The 24,594-nt window shown below is 39.0% G+C and overlaps 2 protein-coding genes across 3 annotated transcripts in view; both read left to right on the top strand.

The window, feature by feature from the left end:
- The window catches only part of LOC148661980 (phosphatidylinositol 4,5-bisphosphate 3-kinase catalytic subunit gamma isoform), a 35,790-nt gene extending 24,781 nt beyond the window's left edge, over positions 1–11,009 (top strand). The window contains exons 8-11 of one of the 2 annotated variants that reach the window (XM_088636561.1): positions 466–596; positions 3,235–3,346; positions 7,307–7,464; positions 8,194–11,009. In XM_088636561.1, coding sequence (XP_088492687.1) covers positions 466–596; positions 3,235–3,346; positions 7,307–7,464; positions 8,194–8,457 — 665 coding nt within the window. In that variant the 3' untranslated portion in view covers positions 8,458–11,009. Of the gene's footprint in view, positions 1–465; positions 597–3,234; positions 3,347–7,306; positions 7,465–8,193 lie in introns of those variants that run through there. The other variant, XM_088636562.1, reaches the window with a different exon arrangement.
- Positions 11,010–16,564: 5,555 nt separating this feature from the next.
- Positions 16,565–23,212, top strand: LOC148661979 (uncharacterized). Its single transcript, XM_088636558.1, has 5 exons — positions 16,565–18,254; positions 19,481–19,658; positions 20,678–20,778; positions 21,701–21,786; positions 22,559–23,212. Exons 2-5 carry the CDS (start codon positions 19,510–19,512, stop codon positions 22,880–22,882), a joined length of 660 nt encoding a protein of 219 aa, XP_088492684.1. The 5' UTR covers positions 16,565–18,254; positions 19,481–19,509; the 3' UTR covers positions 22,883–23,212.
- The last annotated feature ends 1,382 nt before the right edge of the window (positions 23,213–24,594 follow it).

The raw sequence follows: 24,594 nt of genomic DNA, 5'->3' as shown, positions 1-24,594 counted from the left end.
CCATGCTGAAAGAAAAAAGCAAAGAGACATGACATTTTGGCTGGGGATCCTTGGAGGGTGGGCTGAGTATATTTCACACAGGGGGCATTTGTTCCCAGCATACAGTACCTAGGACAGGTTATGGGACTATAAAGACAAAGAATCAAATGAGCATCACGAACTGAAAGCACACAGATGGAAAGAGGTGATTCTGATATTGGATTCCTCTTTTCTCAAACTTTTCTAGGGCATCTCTTTAGTTGACTTTAATTTTTATTTACTGCCTACGCCGGTTACCCCCTTTTCAGCAGGTAAGGATTGACACGCGGGCCAAACATGACTCTGTTGGCAGATCTAGGCATTATTCCTCACGACTGGTATCGAATTTACTGTACACAGCAAACGTACAGGAAATCTGTAACAGATGTGAAAACCACGGTTTTTGCAGCGGTTCACATTTCTGCTGCTGTTCTGTTTTCTGGGCAGGCATGATTGAGATAGTGAGAGACGCCACCACGATCGCAACGATTCAGAGGAATAAAGGTGGCACGACTGGCGCCTTCAAAAACGATGCCCTGTTGGAGTGGCTCAAAGGAAAGTGTGAAAGGGAGGAAACTGTAAGCTTGTTATTTTATGTATTTATGAAGGCCAAAAAACAAACTTGGGTCTCCCGTTTGCCACTTCTTTGTTAGAAATATAATATTTCCAGCATGTATATTTATACAGTGTACAGTATATACTGTATATCAAATTCTGTCATGTGTGTGTATCAGAATCAACACCCAAGGAGCAAACAGTTGGCATTGAGTCAGAAAGGCGTCGTGAATGTTGACTGAGACAGATGGTTATATTGAAGGCCCTACAACTTGGTGAATTAAGATAATAATGCTCTTTTCATCATATTCAACAGAAATCATGGACTAAAGAGTAGTATACATTCTCATCCTACATAACTCCAGTCTGCTTTGTGGTCCTCCCCATGGTCTTTTCTTCCTCATGCATTAATTCAACAAGCTATCACTAAAGATGAAGTAGGAAAGAAAAGGATAAAAACACCCAATCAGCTCTAGAGACTAGCTCAACTGATCACTGTCCAATAGTTCAGAAGTACTCTGAGCTTAATTAGTCAATGTATGTGTTCATATTCTGTACTGTACATGGTTATTTTTCTGCTGTTGTTAGCATAAGTATAGTCAATTTCTTTCCTAACTGTAAAATAAATGCAATTCTTAGGGTGGAACATGAAAAGGGTACAATATGGCACAAATATAATTTACGCAGAGCTGTTGTATTTTAACTCCAGAGTTTTTCAGACTTTTTAAATGTTATAATCATGAAATAGAACCTGTAGAAGCAGGATGATGTCAGTTATTTACATGAGGGGAAAGGGAGGTTAAAATAAAAACAGTTTTATTAGATATGATCCAGTGTGAAAGTAATATCAGTCAATCGGGGTTGGAGGAGAGCAAGTGTAGACTGGTAGACTGACGGGAGATATTGCTTAAAACTTAGCATATAGTTCGTTTAATTCAATGTTTTGTGAGGTTATAGAGTACATCGTTATGAAGAGTTCATGTTGACTCACTTTTTTAATTAGACAATAAGGGGACGCTATAGAAGAGACAAATGTTTGAATATCTTGGAGTGTGGAATTTAAAACCGAGGAAGTAATTTAAAAACTGTACAATGCAGCTGGAACATTGTATATACGCACACACAACAAAGATATTGTTGCCCTAGAGGCAGCGAGAGGAAGAACAGCCATTCCAATTCCTTTTTTGAAGGGAATGTCATCCTTGTCGAACTAAGACTAAGAAAACTGAATTTTTTTGCCTGGGACTGAGGAGATTATGTGTAGAGATGATCCAGATACTTAAAGTCCTGAAAGGCATTTATCAAGTCAATCTGGAGGACTTAGAGCCACTTTATGCAGAGTATTGTGTGAGCCTCAGCTCCCAAATCATGTTGAAGCTGATTTGGTGGGATCCTTTGAAAAAACTATCGATGGTATTCTTAAATTCACTTGCACATGACCACAATGGGCTGAGTAACCTCCTTTTATTTGTAACACTTCTTCTATTCTATTACTAATCTCTAGTATCAATCTGCATACAGTATATCTATGTTTATAAATACTTAATGTTCACACTCTAATTCATTGCGATTGCAACTCCTAAGTAAACCTGAAAAGCTGTTTATTCTAAAGTGTATATACTGTATATCGGAGGTCAAAATCAACCAAGTCATACAGAAGAGACTTAATAATAGTGAAACAGCTATTCGTGGCTTAAAAATATTCAGTCTCCTGTAGTGTTGTGACTGGACAAAGAGCTAATTAGTAATCCTACACAAAATTCCATACCTGCTGTATGTAGTCTCATGTATAATTTCAACACAAAAAAGTTAAATCTTTTCTTCTTAAATGTGTTGCTGAAGATTAAAATGTGTTTTTCTCTACTAATTATGAAATGTTTGGTAGCAGCAGTAGGGAAAAACAGTTTAGGTGTCATAGTGGATTGATCATTCTCAGCATGCAGAGATAATGAATGGAGAAGCTACTTTGAAAAAGGTGGACATAAACTGTGGAATGGCAGTGCAGAAAGATTTTGAATGATGTGCAATATCTTTGCCAAATCTCAAGAGGAATACTTTCTTCACTTTTTATTATTAAAATGATGCTGACGGTCTTGAGAAATAGATAGGTTTATTCCAGGAATAATGAGAGCAGCAAAACCTAAATCTGTTTACCCTTAGCACACAGCATGAGCAATGAGGCTACTAAGATTATTCAGAGTCTGTATTTAAAAGATTTAAATAAAATAAACTCCAACAGTTTCTTCAGACTTCCTGACACAAGCAGGAGTGTCTCACTGTACATGTGTTAGTGTCAATATTGTGCAGTGAAGGCAGTCATCTCTGTGGTATATTTTCATATTTCTCACTAAAATGGATGATCTTTGTGTGAATATCCTTCTCATGGACAAAAAGGAGACTATCAGAGCATAAATCATAATTTATGGAGGAGTTTGTGTGTTAATGGAAGAGTGCATTAGATAATTAAAGCAGCCATGCTGAAGTGTGAAAGCCAATCATATTAGTGCAACAACATTTTTTGGGGTGGATTTTCTTGGTAAAAGCCATATGTTTGTAAAAAGGCCCAGTATTGTTTTATTAATAAATCACCGACATTGTACAGCTTGAGATGCTGTTTTTCTCATCCACGTTTCTCATCTCTTTTTGCCATTCGTGCTCCAGCTCTATCAAGCCATGGAGAGGTTTGTCACTTCCTGCGCTGGGTACTGTGTGGCTACCTATGTACTGGGAATTGGTGATCGCCATAACGACAACATCATGATTACAGAACAAGGTAGGGACAGGCTGTGGCATTTTCATTGGGATAAAATCATTTGCAATTATACACGATAAAGTTCATATTGTTTTATAAATCTGTTATTTGATTTGATTTTTTACCTGATTAATGTATTTAAGCATGACTCTCGTTTTCTTGCTGTTTAGATTATTACTGGAAGTTCCTACCATATTAGAATGAGCAAGTTTGCCATTGGGCCAATATGTATGTGATACCAGGTAGAGAATGGAGGACACAAAAACACATTAGTGTGACCTTGTGCAGGGAAGGATACCAATGATTTTGCAGAAGACTGATATTTACACAACAAACACTGTGAAATTCCATTATTTAGCTGAGATCATTTAAAGAACCAAACTAGTCCTAACCATGATTGTACACCTTACTGCACAGTTATACTACAGTAAAACATAGGAGCTGCTGCTTTTCCCAACATTGAAATCACAAAACATTCAATTTAAGTGTTGTCTATAGAAATAAAGTTAATGTTCTGTTTCCTCATTGTGATGATTATTGAGCAACACTGATAAACTTTCATTTCATTCTATTTATTTGAATGTCCATTCAGATTATTGTTTTTGCTGGCAGACAGCATTGCAAATAATCTTCTAGGCAGAAACAAAATCAGCATCTCATCTGAGAAACACTTTTCAGTTAGTAATGCAAATTAAATGTGAGAAACAGTTTTGAAGATTTTTAAAAGCTTATTTGTTTGCTGACAATTTTTTTTAAATAATAATAGCACTACTATTATAAGAAAGAACATTGCTGCCATGATGGTGTTGTAACAGAAAGAATAAGGTTCTGGATCCCGAGATGAAGTAAAACAGATGAGTTTATTGCATGCAAGGAACAATAAAGCCGAAGTCTTGTTTTCTGCAAGAAACAACAAAACCGAAGTATTGTTCGATGTGCCGGTACAAACTTTTAGGTTATATAGTCCTTCCTTGCTGGTTCAGACGTCATTCGGTGTTATGGTAAGGGGGGGGGGGGGTCATGGTATTTGGCCAGTTAAGAGACCCTGGCCAAATGGTCAGTTTAAGATTATGCCCCCAGGGGGTTCCTTGCTCGCATCTGGAATCCTTATCAGTTAACCCCCTTTCCTGCCATAAACCCCCGTTGCTTAGAAGTCTAATTTTCAGGCAGAACTGACTTAAGTTAACCCTTTTTACATCTTGTCTCTTACTTCAATGGGAAAAAATACTTTGCGTGTTATCTCATTATTATGAGATAGTAAACTATCTTGTAATTACAAGATAGTAGATTATCCATTAGTCTGTGATAATCACGTGATAGCACAATTGTCTCACATTGCCTATATTGTCATTAGTTGACTTTCTGTTTTAAGCAGTGGAATCAGTTGTATAAGGATAGGTTTAAAGGATACTTTTAAATGTCTTGTTTAAGGGTGTGAGCGCCCTCATGGTTATAATGATTGTGTTCACATATATACAAATTACAACGTTTCATTATGACTAAACCCCAGTCGAAAGTAAGTCCATGCACATTCTGTAGTGCTGGACATTGTCATGAACACTAAACCTAAAGTTCCAGCTGAGCTGCTGGTAGCTCAGGTGCTGTTATTGCACAATGTAATACAGGTTGTCCATAAACTCATCATTTTCATTCGTATCTTTACGAGACAATTTCCAATCTCATAATTACGAGATACCACATGAAATATTTGTTTCATGTGTGCTTCCATACTATCACATTAATAGGTAATAGCACTACTGTAGGTTCTCTAATGTTTTGAAGTCCAGTAGCTCCAGGACATACTCTAAATCTTAAAGGCAAACTGAGAAAGAGATTAGGAGGGCTAGCTATTGTAAAATAATTCCAAATGCTTTTGCTTTTATCAATGTCTGTTGAAAGGACAAAAGATGACTACAGTATCTAGAAATGTGCAATTGAAAGACCTCCTGATAGTTAAAAAGGCATTAGACTTTAATCAATTGCTACAGTATGATAGGTTCAATACAAAGAGGTAGCTGTACTTAATCAGATTTACAAAAAAACCTAATGAAAATAGCTATCAACACATTACTTGTTTGGTGATTCAAGACCATCTCAAAGTTTTCTCCAAATGGAAAAAGAAACCCAGAGTTTTCTTTTTCATTCACATGCCACCAAAAGATACATCCTGACCTCAAGCATACTGGAAGGAAATAGAGAAAATACACTGGCCAAATTATTTGGATCTCTTGGTTAAATACTGTTACGAAGCGTCTTTCAGGACCCTACGCAGACAGCAGAATCTGGAAGGGGAGAAGACGAGGAACTGGGCTGGGCTGGTAGACAAACAGGGGGGCGTATCGAAGGTGTGCAGGTGCTCGGGGGGGGGCATGGTCCAGGCAAACAGTCCAAGGGGAGTCCGAAGGGAAATGTAGTGCAGGCTAAAGTCCAGAGTCGGGTGATCCAATCCAAGACAGACATGACAAAGTTAAAAACTGGAGCGGGATCAGGTGAAGGGTCAGGGGGATTAAAGGGGTAACGGGACCAGGCGCTCCAAGTCCCGGACTCGGCTGGTTCGGGACGCTGATAGGAGGCCTATGCCCTCGAGCCGTGAACGTAGGGCGACTCTGTGGTAGGCGGGCCTTTGGGCGTCTGTGTTCCAATGCAGAGCCCGGAACAGAGTGAGCATCTGGCTTTTGTAGGAAGGCTGGAACAGGGAGCAGGTGCACAAAATCAACTAAAATGTGAAAGAGCCGGAGCGCCCCTAAAGGGGAGGGATTACAATCGTGACAAATACATTTCCTCTCTGAGTAGCTGGCTTGCAGAAGATGGCCAGTGAGCACGTGTAATGAAATGATAAATGCTGATGCAATTAAAGACATGCTTTGTCAAGGCTTTTGGTGGTCTTTCCTTTGTGTGATATTGGTGTTGTATTGAACTTATACTCAGAAAGATGTTGCACGGTAAGGACTGGAGATTTCCTAACCAAGCATAACTAGTGAATCTAATCCAAGCATATTTAAAATATTTCAATCCATCTCTTGAAAAAACAATTGACTTAATTGCTTTGAAGACATCTCTTTTCACCCTAATAAGCCTCATGTGCACCACTTATAAAAATGGTTATTTTTAACTCTTCAGCTTCTATCGTCTCTCACTTGTGAAGATAATTTTTTTCAGTGCCCTAAAGTTGTAAAAAGCTTGAAAAGATCAAAAAGGGGTCTGATTTGTTCAGCTTTTGAGAACTGAAAAAATTGTAAAAACCGCATGTTCATTGTTCTATGAACAAAAAGAGTTGGTTGCCTAATTATTTTCAAAAGACAGATATAACACCCCTCAGGGGTTAATAAATTGATAGAAGAGAACAGAGCCATCTTGTGGTTCTCTTGTGGAAATAGAACCAGATTTTTCTGACCTGTTGAAGAGGGAAACAAAGATTGTTGTGAGAGTAAGAACATTCCTTACTTGTGTAATGACAGTCACTATTGATATGATGTTTGCATTAATGCAAAGAGTGAACAGTATTAAAGCATTTTTTTATATGAATTGTAACACCAATCATATATGAAAATATACAAGAAACTTATTATAATGCATGTTAGAAGCTTTATTCTTAAAGTTTTAATTAGTGTTGTCACTTTACATTTCTCTTGATCATTGTCTTACGTTACAATCTACCTTAATTCACCTTTTTCCTAATCCACATTTTCTGCCTGCCTTTACCAATGTTTATCATACCTGAAATGCTTGTTGGAGTCTATAACATGGATTGAGCACTGAATGAGCACCGATTGGGCTTGAATTAGATCTAATGAAAATTAAGAGCTTGTTGAAATGGTAGGATCCTGAATTAAGGTTATTTCCTGGGTACCTGATCAGTGAATGGTGGATGAAGGACATTTCATTCCTTTTATTATTAAAAAAAATGCATCTTGAAAATTATAACTATAACTAAGAGGACAGTGATTGACACTGATGACTGCACCTTTTTTCCTTTGCAAGGGAACCTGTTTCACATTGATTTTGGGCACATCCTGGGGAATACCAAACGATTCCTGGGCGTGAACAGGGAGAGAGTGCCCTTCGTCCTTACGCCAGACTTCTTGTATGTCATGGGCAGAGTCAACAAGAAGTCCAGCCTCTACTTCATGCGATTCAGGGTAAGGAGACAGTCAGGCTGCTGGTTTCATCTTCATATAGTGTATGATAATACTCTAAAACTGTGTGTCTCACAGTTAAAATCTGGGTCAAGACGTAAATGAAATGTCATTGATTAACCCCGAAATAGGCTTTTTTCACCTAGAGTTGGCAACACCATCTAGTCCAATGGTGTCCTTTTGATTACATGTGTATTGTACATCACCTAGTTTTTAATCATGGCTTATTAGTTTCAAGTTACAGTACATAAAGAATTGGGAATCTAGTGTATGAGACAGGAGTGTCAAGTTAAATACAACAGCACTTCTAACGTAAAATATGGTAAAAAGTGCTTCAAAATTGCAAAAAGGTTTGTTGTCAGGCATGCATAATGTAGCTTATTCCATTGGGACTTGGTACAACTGTGAAATATCCCGAAATGCAATAACCTAGTCAATCCAGAGAACTTCATCCAGAGACAGGGAACTCAAAATTAAGGGCTAAGAAAAAAAAAAGGAAATTAAATATACTATTCAAGACTGAAAACTGGAGACAGACCTTTACACAAAGAATCTTGGGAAGCTTCTTAAAAGCATTGTTGAAACCTGGAATCATTTTAAGAAACTATTCAATGTAGCTTGAGGACTCAAGAATCACTAGCAACCATATGAAGGAGATGGGCCAAGTGGTCTCCTCTGGTTTTGTAACCATCTCATTTTGTTCTGTTCTTGGCTTGACTGTTTCTCCTGCAGGACACGTGTATCCGGGCATACCTGGAGCTTCGTTCGCACTCCAGTCTGCTGGTCACTCTCTTCTCTCTCATGACTGTTACGGGTATTCCTGAGCTCTGCTGCTCAGAAGACATCCGCTACCTGACAGAAGCTCTGCAGGTGGGCAGGAACGAGGAGTCAGCACGAGACCACTTCCTCCAGCAGATCAATATCTGCGAGCAGCTGGGCTGGACTGTGCAGGCCAACTGGTGGATCCACTTGCTGGTCGGCATCAAACAGGCCTGAAGAGTAGATTTCAGAGCAGCCTGGGGAAAATGCATTCCCACACAGACTCACAATTGGCTTCTATCAGACTTATTGGCCATGCAGCAACGTTCTCTGCTTGGCAGCACAGCTGCTAAGTCATGACACTCAAATCATTCCACTTCAAGACTGCAATCTTGAAAACCAGTGACTCTTTGAAATCCACTTTTTAAGACTGAGAAATGCAGATGCAGACTCTACAAATTGTCTGTATGCTATAGTGCCATTTTTGACCCTGAAGAATCGCTGTACAATATGTACCTTGTGACAGAAAATGTGGGCTGTGCCCAAAGCAGGAATGTAAAGCTTAATGAAGAACATTTGAAGAAGAGGAAGGCAATATGCACTACTGGTTGTCAGATCGATGTTTTAAAATACTTTTTTTTTTCATTAAAGCTTCATTGTTTTGAAAACATGGGGCACTACCCATTGCTTTAACTTTTTACTTAACTTTTCTTTTCTAAAAATGGAGCAAGAAGCATAGAATAGAGAATGGAACAAAAAGATCTTAAAAGATAAGTCAATATGCTTGGTCATTAGCCATGGTGAGTCAGTTGGTATACAATAAATGTTCTGTCTCACATGGTAACATGATACACTTCTTAGGACCCCCCCACTGATGTAAGTTCAATTAAATACTTTTGTCACTTTTGGATTTTTAAGAAGATGCCATTTGGTTTGTGAACGAAGTGTTTTGCCTTGTGAGGATCTTCTTATCAATCTCACAATGCTTGTTTCTCAGAAGATACTGTTTTTGAGTAGATATTATCTCTGATTTGCTCCCCATCAATGTAGTAAATCCTGCATACATATATTCCTACAGTATACAGTATTTGTGTGGATGCCCCATTCTACTCAATTAAAACTCACCTTTGGGGTGAAAATAAACCAGGAACCAGAAATTTTGGGATTTCAGTTTATTGAAATGTAGATTTTATGGTTATTCTCTCACTGTCCTTTAGGAATTATTATATTTGTAAGTGTATTCTCAGATTTTATACCTGCACCGAAAATAATACAGTACATGCACACACATTCCTGTTCTGTCTGCGAATGAATGGCTTTGCTGCAGAGAGACTCCTCCCTATGGTTGTAAGGCCTTGTGTTTGGTGAAATTGTTTCCCCCATTAGCCCAGTTGGTGCTTTCCATTTTCTATGTTGTGTACTGTGGTATGTCCCACTTTTTATTCATGGAGGGGGAGGCGGTTAAAGGTTGCTTCTTGTAATGTCTGGTCAGTCAGATATGATAAAGATATTGCCTGGTTGCAAGGCCCCCCACTCTGACATCAAGAGATAAGAGAAACGTATTGCCCTCCAAAAAACAGCAGTACTGTTTACATACTAGCAAGTAATGGTAAATATTTTTTTCAAACATGTAAAATACTTTACAAAACAGGTATTTGCAAAAAAAAAAAGAAACTTAATTTATGTCAATACAGACAGCAGATGTGTGTTGCAGATACTGAAACAAGATGTGTAAATTTAATAACATGGGTAAATCTAGAAATTTCCTTTTTATGTTGTTTTATTTGGTTGAGATGAGTTATCAGTTGAAAAGATTTTTTCTTGGGAACAGCACCACCTACTGGTCCGCAGACACTGCTTACAACACCAACCTGATTTTCTGTAAGGTTTTCTCATATCACCTTATTGCTGAAGTAGAACTGATTCATTTGTTTTTGACCACTAAAAGGTCAGGAAAGACCTCATGTATTGTATTTGCATGCTCTTCTATGCTAAGGAATCTGGTCCTTCTTACCTGTCATAAGGGCAGGAGCTCCTAAGAGGAGTTTACAGTCTACAGGGAACAAATATAAATGTTGTATCGTCCAGAAGATGAGTGTACTGTGATTCCAGTAAATATTTGTACCCCTGGTGTTCGCAGCTACTGTATATTTTATCAATTGAACATTGTATTTCTCCTCAACTAAAGAAAAGAAAAATTAGCAAGAGGCAGTGTTGTGTGACAGGGATGTGCGCTGGTTTTTGTACCCACCAGGAAAGCAGTTTGTTAAGCAGAAGTTAATGAAGCAGGCGGATGGACTGTAGAGGGGGGTCTGTCTGAGAAATGCTTAGTGTAAGTATTGGACAATTAGGGGGTGATAGATAGGTGGAGTTACGGCCAGTGTGTGAGGGGTAGGAGAGCGCTGAGGGGTGAAAGAATTGTACTCTCCAGCTCCCAAACAGTGCGAGTACAGTCTGAGTGAGCTGCCGAAGGAAATTTGTCAGATATCAGAATACCCACTTGGACTGGAATAACGTTGTCCTGCCCATCTGTTTGATTTCATTGTAATCGGAGCTTAATACACAGAACAAAGCCTTGTGGTTTCACCCCCTGTTTAAAGGTAAGTGGATGACTGAGTGGCTGTAAATGAACTAACTGCCTAGTGATACCAGCCTGAGAAAGATGGGTTTGCCAGTTGCTGTGTGTCTTTCAGTCACTGTCTCTGTGTCTCTCAAAGAAAGAACATCATGAAATAAAAAAATAAATAAACGCCTTTTGTTATTTACGGTACCTAAGGGCGTAGCCTGTCTTTTTGAGCCTCATGCCTGTTTTCTCAGGTCCTTGGTCCCAAAACGGGAATATTTGTTACAATACATTTGCAGTTTTGCTCTTGTAGTAGAAGTTACTATACTTTTTTTTTCTTTTTGATGTAGCTATGTACAGTAGCTGTGTTGATTCTGGAAGGGTGTACCTGAGTCACGCAGTTCAGCACTGTGCTTTGTTCAGGATCTGTCTGTGATCAGAAACTAGACAAGACACCCTTATTACAGAAACAATGTTGTAAATTTTCTGCCTGCCTGATCCATATAATAAGGTGACGGTCTTGTCCTGTGCTAGAATCCCTCACTAACCAGACATTATTAGATATGCAGTTGGTCTGAATTGCACTGAATTGTAGTGATTGATAACCTCATTTGACTGACTGTGATTCGTCAGCCTTGTGCTTGCCCTGTTGTGAAGGTTGCTTTTGTTTTACAGACACAAGTTTTTCAGAGATGATCATGGATAGTTGTGATTTTGTGGTGTTGTTTTTTGTTGATTTCTAAGAATGACGACAAAAGGAATAAGGATGTATTTTACACTGGATATATTGTATTATTTCAATGAAGGATTTTAAAACCATTTCATTTGGTATGGACCATCCAGGTGTCTGTCGTTTGAAAGCTATCTGATAAACATCAAACAATTACCAGAAAGAACCACAAAGTTTTGCAAATAATGATTGACACTTAACATGACATATTACTCTGTCATAGCTTTGAGGAGAACTTTTCTTATAAATACTAGCAGGAGAAGCGCAAGTCAATCCATTATAAGTGTTGTACTACTTCAGTAATTTATCCAAATTAAACAATGTTACAGGTAATGTCTAGATATGGATAACTTGTTTTTTTCCCATGTTTTATAGCAGTGCTTCCCAATATCTTATAACATGTCAGATTTTTTGTTGCTTGCACTGTATTATGACAGAGTAACATTTCTGTTGGGTGGCTATCTAGTTAAAGGGAACCCCACCTTCTGCACAAATGTTTACAGTCAGCCTAGTTGGCTTTCATTTCAATAAACATTCAGGATGGGAGTGCTATCTCTGTATGTTACAGTGGCTGGACTGCCTGTGTCAAAGATACTGTAGGTGGACAAAAGGATGGCCAGCTGTGATGTTCTTTACCTTTATCGTTGGGCAGCTCACATTGTGGGTGTCCTTCTCACAAAACCAAGGCCTGAGAAAAATGGAAACCAGGAATTCTCCATGAACGCGAACATAGATGTTGCAAATGGCTGTTTCATTGCGGAGGGACTCTCACTGTAGAGACACAAATCAATGGTTACCTGGCCCCATTTAGGTGACCAGTTTTTAAGTGTTTAAGTTTAATGTGAATTTCCAGAAGTTAAGTATTCATATCTCTACAACGATCACTAATGATTTTATTTGCTGTATGTACCCCATCCTGGTTATTTGCTGCTGTAATAGTCCTCAAGGCCTGTCAATATCATCTGTTTTGTGGAAAGACTGTTAACATACCTAAATCATTTAAAATCTGGTGTGGCCAGCCTTTGAAAGTGGTGTACTATTTTCTTCTGAATATCCACTTCTCTCTGATTAATTTTACATTGCTGTCTTCACCGTGAAGTTCTCGGTGAAGCCTAAATTAAGTAAAAAATGTTTGATTTTGCTCACAGATTTTGTAGGGGCATAAATGCTTTGTTGATCTTTAAAGCTTTCTTTATGTTTGCAGAAGAACTCCACTTCCCAGAAAGCACTGAGATTCCACAAAAACATGTGACAATTATAGTATTTTGAGCCACCTATCAGGTGGCTGATTTGTCGACCACACTCTTAGGAAGTACCTGAAAGAAGGCACTGGTTTCCCTTTTCAGAAGGTAAAATGTGGAAATTGTTAGCTAGGGTTAAAAAAGTATGTATGTTTTCTGTACAGGAACTGAGACCATGAAAAACAATGATAGTGTATACAAAGGTTTATTTATATCCTTCACTGGAATTTTTAATTCGTTCTGTTCCTTAAATAATACACAGCAATATTTATACAGTACTAACAGACAGTGCAGTACGATATTTTGGGGAGACAGGAATTAATTTGTGTTTTTCAAATAAATTGATATCTCTGCTGGCAGGCTTTTCAAAGACGTCAATTTCAAATCATATTCTCAATAGTCTGCTACAGCACCTGTGCATAATACAGGGTAATGTAATAATTTTGATCTAGGTAAACCGGAATAAGGGCTCAAGCACTGGCCTACAGCTGTGCTGTGAAGTAATTTGCATTGCAGGCACCGAAGCTGAGATGAAAACTGCTGTGCAGAGGAAAACATGGTGGAAAATACAGCATTGCAGCTGTACACTGAGGCACAACACTCAGGTCAAACCTTCGGCCCTTAATCCATGTGTGTGGGTGTAAATTGAAACTGACTCTGTTTGTCCTCATTTGATAAATCTGGGTATACATGTGCTGCTTTTTTGCAGTTGTGGAAATGTGTGTTGTTCGAACAGGGTGTGGTCCGTCTTTTCTTTGTTTTCGGGGATCTCAGTCTTGGCCTTTTTCTAACATCTGCTCTGTGGCTTCATTAATACTTAATGTTTTGCTGGCAGACATCTTCCTCTGCATTCGATTCTATTGTTTTGATTTTCAGTCTTGACCCTAGATCCCGATTTTCCGAACTTAATCTGAGCTGCAGTGCCCAGTCAGGCTGTTTGCCGAACCTATCCAAATTGATTATCGAGCCACAGAAAATACATTTCTCTCTGAAGTTGAATTGGGCCTGGAGAACCCTCTTATTATTCCATAAATGATCTTTCTAATATACATATTTTACATCAATGCCATTTATTAAAAGTCAGTAGGACACTTGTCCCTGATTTTTAAATATATTGCCCACTTGCAGAAATGTCACTGTTTTCATTCTTTTTCATCACATTAGATAAAACCAGGTTAGAGCAAAGTCTGAACAAAAAAATAGATGATAAAACAAAAATTATAGTAGAGATGAAAAAGACTACCTTGTTTTTTTATAATGAAGTCCACATACGGGAAATAGGAACTGAACTATAAGATAGCATAAGGTAGCCTTAAGCTGAATTGCTCATCAAGTCTGATTTCTTGCAAATTCTTTGTACTCTGTTTCCTTTCTGTCCTGTTATAAATGAAATATTTTTAACTTTTGGGAACAAGGAAGTTCAGGCTTACACCCTTCAACAATCCAGAAGTGTGGAGAGAGTTTCCCCTCTCGAGAGCTGCCTAGTTGCCCCTCTAAGGCATTGTTCCCTCATTTGCCAGAGATTCTGTGCCACACTGCAGCACGGAGATTTCTTTTCAGGGCAAACCGCCTGTGGCTAAACTGTTATGACAGGCATTTCTGACCTCCCAGAAAATATGGAGAAGTTAAGGACAGCGGAAGAATGGGGACACCCTGCAGGAGACTCTCAGAAGGCAGCCTTCGACATCCAGAGAGATGCAGCCACAACTGGTGGGAGTGGGAGTTTATAGACTTACTGTTGTTGCCATGCTGCACTGAGACTCCACCAAAACTCCGAACTAAGAGCAGAACTAATGTTGAATGAAAACGTCAGAGCCTTTTTAATGTGTGGTAGACGGGAGATCCCTTTGAGATCATACCTGCACTGTACTTTTGTATGATAAAAGGCATGATTGAAAAATAATTTGCATTTGTATTTCTGCAAAAGCCTTTTTGTGTAGGGGATGAGCTGAACATTTTTTTGCTATGAGAATGTTTTTTGATTTATCTGTTGTTTTTTTTTTCATTTGCTCCTGTACACCCCTGCTGTGAAGAAGCGTAGTTCATGAATATTGACGTTCTTATATGTCAGAGTGACGTGAGGAGCAAACACATTCAAGCATTCTTGTACATGCAGGTGGTTTTACAGATATTGATCTGTTCTGATATTGAATGCAAGGTTTTGATTGCAAATTGTACATCTAATGTTTTTAAGGGTCACGGTGGAAGAAATTCATTGCAGCCCATGAACTCAGACCTTTCTCAGGATGACTGATTTCCTTTGGTGTTCAGAGTCTGCTGGAGTTTCTAGCACCATTTGAAATCGGTTATTTTGAAAGGTGTTATGTCACTTAAGTAATCTTGCTGCCAACTTAGAGAGTGCCTTCAGATAGCCTCAGGTAAGTAGAGAAAAGCTGTCAGTAACTTTGAAAATCCTACAAAACAGGTGTCGGCAGTCTACTGCACACATTCCATTATTGCCATGCAAAGAGACTTTTAACAGCTCGTGCAATAGCAGTCTTATAAACCACAAAGAAGTTTAGTTAAGAAATTCTATAAACTATGCTCCGCTGTTCTGTTACTCTCTATAACATGCTACCCAGTTGGCACAGAAAAAAAACCCCAATTCACTTGGTTTATATACTGATTTATTTTGATCTTGGCCAGTCAGTTCTTTTCACAGGAAAGCTCGCAATCCATGCTGCTCGTAAAATTTTTCACACTTACGTGTAAAGTCAAATATTTTGGACAAAATGATGGGTGCCGAGAAAGCCAAGTTACCCTTTTGTGAGAGAGGAATGTGGCATGCGCAACATAAAGACCGTGCTGTTTGTGCTCTTTTATTATGAGAACGTTGTCTGTCACACATTAAGAACCCAGTGTTATTTTCAGATAAAACATGACAAACACTTCAAGGATGAGGCAGGAAAAGATTAGTCTATCTAACCATAGCAAAGTACAGAAAACAAAGCAGTGTCTTTACCGCTTTCTGTGTGAGTAAAAATCAAGCCATAGAACCAAATGACAAAATCACACAATGTGTTGAGAAATATGGGAACCCATTGACAAATGGGGAATATATACAGTAAAAGAAGCTTTTCTTTGTCTTGATGCACAGGCAGTTTCAAATTCTACTTCAAGAGATGGACAGTGTGTGCAAGGACATTCCACTTCACAGCAAGGTTTGTTGGCTAAGCCATGTGATAGTTGCGGCTTGCTTTGTAGGTCTTTCCTGAAAAAAAGGACAAAACTACCTGAAATACGAAATTAAAAGCATGTTGTAAATCTAATGTTTCTATCTGACATCACTATGCAAATTAACGAACTCAACCTCGGTCTAAAGGGTGCAGATCAAACTGTTATGGGTCTTTGGTAATGTCATTTTTTGCAAAACCTTTTCCTGGTGAGATTGGCACCTCAACTTTCCACTATTTCCTACAATTGTACAGAGTTTCAAATCACTGCACAATCCACGCTGCTGAGTTTGGAGTGTACACGCAGGATTTCCAACGTTTTGGCTGTAGTGCTCAGACTTATGGAATTCAAAGTTCGAGGATCTGCAATACATCCTTGAGGCTACTGAAAACAATCACTGTGTCTCTATCATGACCTGTTAGAAACCTCAGCCAGTGAAATTTGTCTGTTTGAAGAAAATGACATTGTCCCTGCTCTCAGTATTTGGATCAACATACCTCCGTGCACAGGTATTTTCACAGATGAAATCAGTTCTTTGTCTCTCTCCTAGTCAGTTAACAACTGAACAGTCAGAGACTTGCACGCTGCTTTAAATGTCAAGCAAGAGCAAGGATCACTGTAAAGGGTAAGACTTACATTATTAATCAAAATGTGAGTATGGCTAAAAAAGTATCTAAATACTGTGAAAACAAATGCATGAGCTTACTCTTGGCACACCCACTGATAGCTGATGTGTGATGAGTGTTCTGGGTGTAAGTATGAGCGAGTGAGATGATGCTGCTCTCACACCACCCAGGTGGGTGCAGCACATTGGTGAAGGAGGGGCATCCCCATTACCTGTTAAGAGCTTTGACTGTCCACTATATACGTGTAAGGAATTATTCTTAATTAATTACTGCTGAATTACACTCTATTCAGGCATGTCAACAAAAGTCCAACCGTACTGCACAGGTGATCAGGCAGACACATAGCGCAGCTGGTCGCAAGGTCCTCCCGCAGGCTAGACCTTGGCCAGAATTCTGTCTTTACGTATGGGCTCACTCTCGAACTCAGTGCTTCCCAAAGTTTGGACAACAAGTCTAGCAGGCACGCGGTTCTATTGTCAGTCAGCCAAGGTGGCTCAGTGGAGAGAGGAGCGCAGTTAGAGGTGCTGCACTGCTTTTTAACTCTAGAAAAATGTGGTTGGTGATTGGTCAAGAAGTTACCTGGTGGAGTGGGTTCCCATACCCTGCAGGTTCCTGATTGGTTGGTCATCTTGTTGGATGACCACGGACTGAGACTTTTAGGACTATGTCCAGATGTTCCTATGTCAATCTGCCAGATATCCAGGAGCCAGCAGTGGACATCTATCTTATAGGAATATTGAGACTAGATATGGACTGTCTTGGGAAAGATCCCTATCTAAAAGATAAGCCCATCTCCCTCACGTGCTCACAAGCAAAGTGTGGCTCAGACCACAAAGAGAGGCCTCTTTCACTACATTCCTGTGACAGGCAACAGGCTGTTCGGTCCAGACACACAGAGATTGTTAGAAATACTTCATATCACTTAATTCTAAGTGAAATAACAGGCCTTTTCCCTACACTATTATGAAACTTATATTTGGGTACAACAGTAGCTAATTAAGTCATTTTCATATTTCAGCATGATTACACATGGCATGTCTAAGTAGGATTTTTTATAATAAAATCAGGCCACCCAAGTAGAGAGCAAGTTTATTTTACCTTCGCTTCATAAACCCCAGAAATGTAAATATCATTCTAAAACCTCACAGCAAGTCAATGCAATGTTCCTACCTTTTTAAGTGTTTTGAACTCCGCCTGCTACGCAGAGTTAATGATTATAGACTCTCCCCAAGTCAGTTTGGAATTAAAGGGATGAGCTTTGAGCCCACACTCAGCGTGTCAATCATTAAACATGCAATTGGACAATCCCATTGCTCTCCCTCTCTACAAAGATATATCCTCCATCGACAGCGGCGTTCACTGCTCAGCGGAGGATTCCTGTCTTTTTTAGCCCAGCAACCCTTTCTCGTAAATTCCTCAGCCTGCCACCACCAGAGCCATACCAGGGCCAAGCAGCAGGGGGATCCACACTCCATGTGGAAAATGGCACAGGAACATACTGTAGTACCTAGGTGAAAATCTCCCTCTAATTTATTGAAGCCTCTGTGGGAAAACCAAGGGTTAAGTGCTGACAAGTCAAGCCTGTCTGGAATCTGAAGTGGGAGGAAAGTGATTTCAAATAGTCTTATAAGCTTTACTGATGAGAAGGGTTCCATGTTTCTGGCTTCTCATCTGCATTACTTACAAAGGATTATTGCCAGGTAGGATTACAATAAATGCTCACTTTGGTAACACAATAGAGTTTGAAAATGTTACTAAAACATTTGATATAACATGCAATATATTAAAAGAGCAGTAATACAGCGTTAATAGCCTGGTCACAATAGATAGTTACAAACTGTCAAGAAATTCCTAGCAACTTTATCAAAAATGATTTGTTGTCTTCAAGCTTAAAGGCTTCGTTAATGGATATTTGAATGGTAGTCGACTGTTACGCATTTATGAAGTGTCATTAGCAGTACAATGCCTAAAAGAGCTTCATCGTTTCAGCTTCAAAAGATGTAATAATGTAAAGTGTGGTGAAATGGTCATTTCAATTTGAATAAAGATGTTAATTTGGGGGATTCATTTGAACACTCCCTTGAAACTGTAAATGCCACTCCGTTTTCATTTAGTGTTATTGTTACACACACTGTTTAGCTCATGTCTTAGAACAGATGCAGATTTTAATTTACTGTAGCACTGCCATTAAGAAAACAGTAGTGCTGCTCCAACAGTTGCAACAGTAACAGCCCATTAGAAACAACTGTAGCACTGCCTCACACCACTGTGTAGTCTGTTTATGAGGTTTTGCTTCATTTGTGTGGCTTGTGTCATTAACACCAGTCTATTATTAGATGAATGGCAAAAGCAACACTAATAACATTTTCAGAGACTTTCCCAGCACAGTTTAATCTTCATAGTAGTCTAAGAAGCTTTAATTTCAAGCATTGTGTTAGTCCAGTAGTATAAACATTTTATAAAAGTGTAGAAAAGGTTTCTTAGCTATTTTTTTGCTGCTTTTAGATTTATGTTGTATATTTTGGACTTCTGAACATCTTTTGGATTATGCTGGGTTCTTTAGCACTAACACAGGTTCAAATTTAGTGATGATCAGAAAATGTAACAGAACACCGAGTCCAGCATTTTCTAATCTTATGGTTTAGTTGTTAAGAAATTCCCTGGGGGCCACTTTTATTTGTGTTTTAAATTCATGCATTATAGCCTAGAGTAGTTCTGGAGAGCAGGCAAAACATTTGTGCAATGTAATTACTATTTTAGTGGCAGAATTTCACAAATCATAATAATAAGTCGCTACTGTAGATGTTCAATCCATCAATTTAGCAGTTTTCTGGTTTCAGCCACAAGGTGCACAGTGCAGTTCATATGATTTAGGGGTGCACTTGTTGACAGAAGTACTGTACATGCCCTGTGTTATTTCTGCCAGATTGTTTTAAAGTTTAGCTGCTGTGAGCCATGGAGAACCAGCCTCAGGGAGTCTCAGCCAGACTCTGGCTCCAAGACAGTGAAATCTGTGGGAGTGAACGAGAAGTACAGAGCCAGAGGTCTGACAGCCTGCCAGCTGAGCCTGCTGTGGAGCAAGGCTTTGAAAGATGCTTATACAGGTAAAACGGAGCTTGCTTTAAAAGGCATCCTGTGGGATCCTGTGTCATTGAGGAATATTATGAGCTACTAAGCCCTTTGTTCATGTGTGTTGTACTCAGGATGTGTTGTTAAAATGTCTCAAAATGAGTTATCCTGGCTTACGTAGAAGCTGAAGCTTTCTACTAGCATATTTTGGCTATATTGACTCAGATCATTATGTGGTTATCTATGTACATAGTTGTGCTCCTTATGCACACATGCATAAAGATGTTGATATCTTCCTTGTTTGTTCAAAGTATCTTGGTTATTACACATATTATTAGATCAGTTCCTTCACTATAGAGCAAATAAGTTCAGTCCATGTGTTGAAAGGCTGGTGTGTCTCTGGGTTTTTATTCCAACTCTTCCCAAGCTAAACCCACTAGTCACTGGTTTATCTGAACAACTTTATCATATTCTTCCAGCTCCTCAGGTGTGTCTTCTTCACATAGACCTAAAAAGCCTACAGAGATGCAGGCCCTCCTGGACCACAACTGGACACCCTTGGTATAAGGCAAAATACATTTTCCAAGTCACTCCTGGCTAGACAGCTCGTATCTGGTTACAGGGAACTCTATGGTGAAAGTGAATGACTTCTGAAGATACGAAAAAATAACAGCAGCAATGCAATAAAGGCTCAGTTCATCAGTTCATTTCAGCTAATCTTCTGGTCTAGGCAGAATCAAAGGTGGACAGCCCCTAGAGAGCACATACTGTAGGTTACGATTTTTCAAATATTTTTTTTTTGTTTCACAAAAAAGCTGCAAAACAGAATCAGGGATGATTTACACAAGTTTGGCAGTTCATTTTTTAGATCACTGATTTGACCAGTCAATCAAATTATACGTTATTTTCCAAATGCAGTCAGATTGTGTATTACAGCCTACATCCTACACGAACGGGTGTATTTTTCAGACAAGAGAGCCTGGTGTTGCACAATTGCTCACAGTCCAGACGTTTTGTTTAACTGTCTGTCGCTCTTTCCGATTCCTCTCTGCAGGCTGTTTGGACGAGCAACGGCTGAATACTTTCTGAGGCCCTCCCCTCTGGAGATGGTGCCCAGCCCCAGGGTTCTCAGAGTTCTGAAGCAGATGGGAGCAGGTAGTGTGTTTTTTTTTAACTCTGCTCCTAGGGACCCACACGCCTGCCATCCTTTATTCCAGCCAAGCTTTCTACTTAATCGAATCCTTAATTAACAAGCTTGGTTAGAACTTTGCAAGTGGTTTTGTACTCAAAGGTTGGTGATCTTCAGTTAAAAGCCAAACTCCAACATGTTTTCAAATTGAAAACAAGTAATGGCTTCAGATCAGTCTTGTGTGAGGTCATTTAAGGGTTCAGTTGTGTAAATAAGAACTCAGGTGGAACAGAATCCAGTGCATGTCAGGGATGAATATCTCTGATCTGTCTTTCTGGTTTGTTTACCTGTCTGATACTGGAGTACTTCCATTATGGTCAAGTCGTTTTTGAGCAGTTGTGTATTTTCTTCTTATTATTGTGCAACAGCCCCATATTTCTTGAGACTGACACTAGAAGTACACTGTTTAAATAGTGTATTGCAGAGTTACAAGAGGACTTTATGCTACTGAATCGTATCCATCACCAGTTAAACATTAACGAGCATGAAGAGAAATGAAAGTATTTAAGCTGCTCACTTATTTGTCATAGCAACTGGTCACTGGGGCAACAGCTCGGGCTACTTGGTTCTTTCTACAGTTGACTTCACAAGAAAACGAGAGACGCTGTCCTTTTTCCATTCAATTTGTGACGTTTGTCAATATTAAACTAAATATTGATTCTTCTTGATTGCTTTGGGATTGACCTATAAAGCACAATAAAATTAAACGGATTTTGAGATTTGAGAAGGGAAGATGTTCAGAGTAATTAAAAAGTTTCAAATGAAACAAATAAGCTTAATTATTGTAGCCCCTAAATTCTTATTCTTAAATTAAATTTGGCACTTTGTGAGGCAATTGCCTTTCCTGCAGTATACTGTAGTCATGAGCAACACAATGTTCTTTTTCAGATCAGGTGAGTGGAGAAGCACTGTGGAGAGCTCTCAGAGAGCAGTCTAATCTGCAGCTGATGAAAATGGAGCCTCTGTCTTTTCAGGTAACTAAAAAACTAATGAAAAGTACATCTCTATTTTTACCCTTGCAGTAAAGTCATTGACCTGGAGTCTTATCTGATCCAACACTGTTAAGATAAACAGGAAACAGGCTGGTTGATGCATTGTTTCACTGTTAGGCTCACTCATCATACAGTTTGAGTATCAACTGTTTCAACTGTTCATCATACAGTTTATGAGCTTAAATTTACACCTTTTATTTACAAAGCTCTTTCTAATAATTTCATAACTCCCCTAACATGTGAAGCTGTTGTCCTATAAATATCTAGTCCAGTCACAGAACAATAAACCATATAGGAGAAAATTGTTAAATAAGTTATTAAGTATGTAATCAATGGACCGTTTTCCAGCTGTTTCAAAATGGTACAGTAGTCAAGAAGAGGCACTTCAGGTTTCAGGAAACCTATTGAAAAGCATTTAAAGCAGTACTGTAAATCAAGCCTATGAAAGATAACTAGAAGTAATAATTGCAGATCTTGTGATTTATTACTTGTTGCTTTGTGTCAGGATTTACAACAGTAAGCTATTGGACGTCTTCTTGTCGCTTGTGGCAAACTCCAGGGGAAACTGGGCTGATAAATGAAACCAGGGATCACAAGTCTACATTTGTGAGCCGGTGAACTTGACAAGAGATTATAGTGCTTCTGCTATTAGTGAACTTGACAAGTGATGATAGTGCTTCTGCTATTAGTGAACTTGACAAGTGATGATAGTGCTTCTGCTATGAGTGGTGCTGGAGTGTGCTGTTCTGTACAGACCCCCTCGGCCGAGGGTCTGAGGGGCAACCAAGCCTTGAGGAGGCACCTGCAGAAGTCGCGTCTGGTCAGCCTGATGTACCGCTCCTGCCAGCTCAGCCAGGACCGCACCAGCCTCCTCCTTTCCAGCAACCCCCTCCCTGACCTCAGTGACCCCTATGGCAAGGAGGGGCCCCGCAGATTCCTCTGGGAGGAGGTTTCTCCACCAGAGCAAGAGCGACAGGTACAGAGCACGCCAAGAGCCGGGTTCGCCCAGGCAAGTGAAACGTACAACCCCAGAAAAATGTCCCTTGGCTCTGTTTGGAGGCGCATCAGTCCCTCGTAGAGAAAATCAACAAATGGTCTCTGCAGTACTGCTTCGTCCAATGTGAATAACTGAATGTATTCTTTTATTTTTTAAACCTAATTTTGTACCTTTAATTCGTGTTTCACTGCGAACTCACTCTGAGAGGTAGTCAATTTGCAGATCAAGAGAGATAGTCTGAGAAACAGACAATAAAACATTTTGCCATCATCTTTGAGTCTATGCCTTTCAGTGCAATAAAGACCACAGAAAAATAAGTGACTTGATATCAATATGTATTTCCTGAATGCATGTATATATAAGAATATCAGATAATTATTCATTTTAATTACAAAACCACAATGTGTTTAATTTTTGTATTTTTATCATTTCACATTGACCTTATTTTAGACCTTTTTTGTTTGGGTGTACAAACAGAATTTCCAGGACAAGGTCATTTCAATTGTACTTTCTTATCTTTGTGCTTTCTTACATGTTTCTCATGTAAGTTGTGGAAGTTCCTGCTCTGAGTATGTGATTCTTTTTGTTGTCGTTTCTTGGTTGTCACTTTGATGTCGGATTGATGTTGGATCTTTCCTGTGCGTCTTTCCTCTCTCACTACATCTGAGGAGTCTATCTGTGGCTTATTATTAGGAAGCAGATGGTTTTCTTATTGATGACACCCATGACCATTGTCATCTCACTCATTTCAATGAAAAAAGACATTGGTTTCCTACAGAGGAGAAACTGTTTTAACACGTCACAGAATGGCTTACTCATTTAATGTAACAGCACGTTTCTTGCACTAGAGGGCAATATATCTTAACTGTTTGATTTGGATTTTCTTGTGAACTGTTCATGTTCTTTTATAAATCACAGACATTTGAAGAAAAAAGCAAGTACTCTTCCTTATTGTATATAGGATTTTGACATAAATTTGATCAGTTGCAGTTTTATGCACCACTTATCCTTTAAATATCCCGTTATATACATAATCAACTTTCCACTTGTACCAGCAGACTCTAGTTTTTCTTTAAATAAAATATTCTGTGATTAAGGACAATTAACAATTATCCACAGGTGCTGTACAATTATCCGTGTTCTGCACCTGCGGAGGGTTCTGAAACTGTTCTTTTATGTATTATTAATTTATAGTTTGATGAATATCTCATGCATCTTTTATTGACAGATTAAAGAAATGAATGAATTCCTTTCATAAAAAAAAGAAGACCGGTAGTTGTATTCACGTGAGAACGTAAGGTTAGTAGTTTCTGAGTGATCCATACTTTTTCAAGCCAGTTCTTGAAAGAAGCCAAGATGTCTGCTTCAGCACTTTGAATGGGTTGCAGGAATGTTCCATGCTTCTACCACACTTCCTGTAAAGAAGTGCCTCCGGATGTCAGTATTAAAAACAGTTCCCCGTAGTTTCTGCTTGTGTCTCCGAGTTAGTATTTCACTGATTCTGAACAAGCCCATTTGGTTGAGAACTTTGAATACTTCAGTCAAGTCCCTGAGAGTCTTCTCTGTTCAAGACTAAAATGATTTTCAGTGTAGGACATCCCCTTAAACCTGGGAATGTATCAGGTAGCTTTTCTCTAGACTGGCTCCAGAGCAGCAATATCTTTTTTGTAACATGGTGACCAAAACGATTACAAATATTCCAAATCAGGTCTTACTAGTACAGTGTACAATTTGTACATAAATTACATAAAATATCATTATTTAAACTCAATTTTTAAACTACACAGTACATC

The sequence above is a fragment of the Lepisosteus platostomus genome, chromosome 6, assembly GCF_059453375.1.
Source record: "Lepisosteus platostomus isolate fLepPlt1 chromosome 6, fLepPlt1.hap1, whole genome shotgun sequence".
NCBI lineage: Eukaryota > Metazoa > Chordata > Actinopteri > Semionotiformes > Lepisosteidae > Lepisosteus > Lepisosteus platostomus.
The sequence above is the reverse complement of the archived record's forward strand: the minus strand, read 5'-3'. Positions and strand labels throughout refer to the sequence as shown.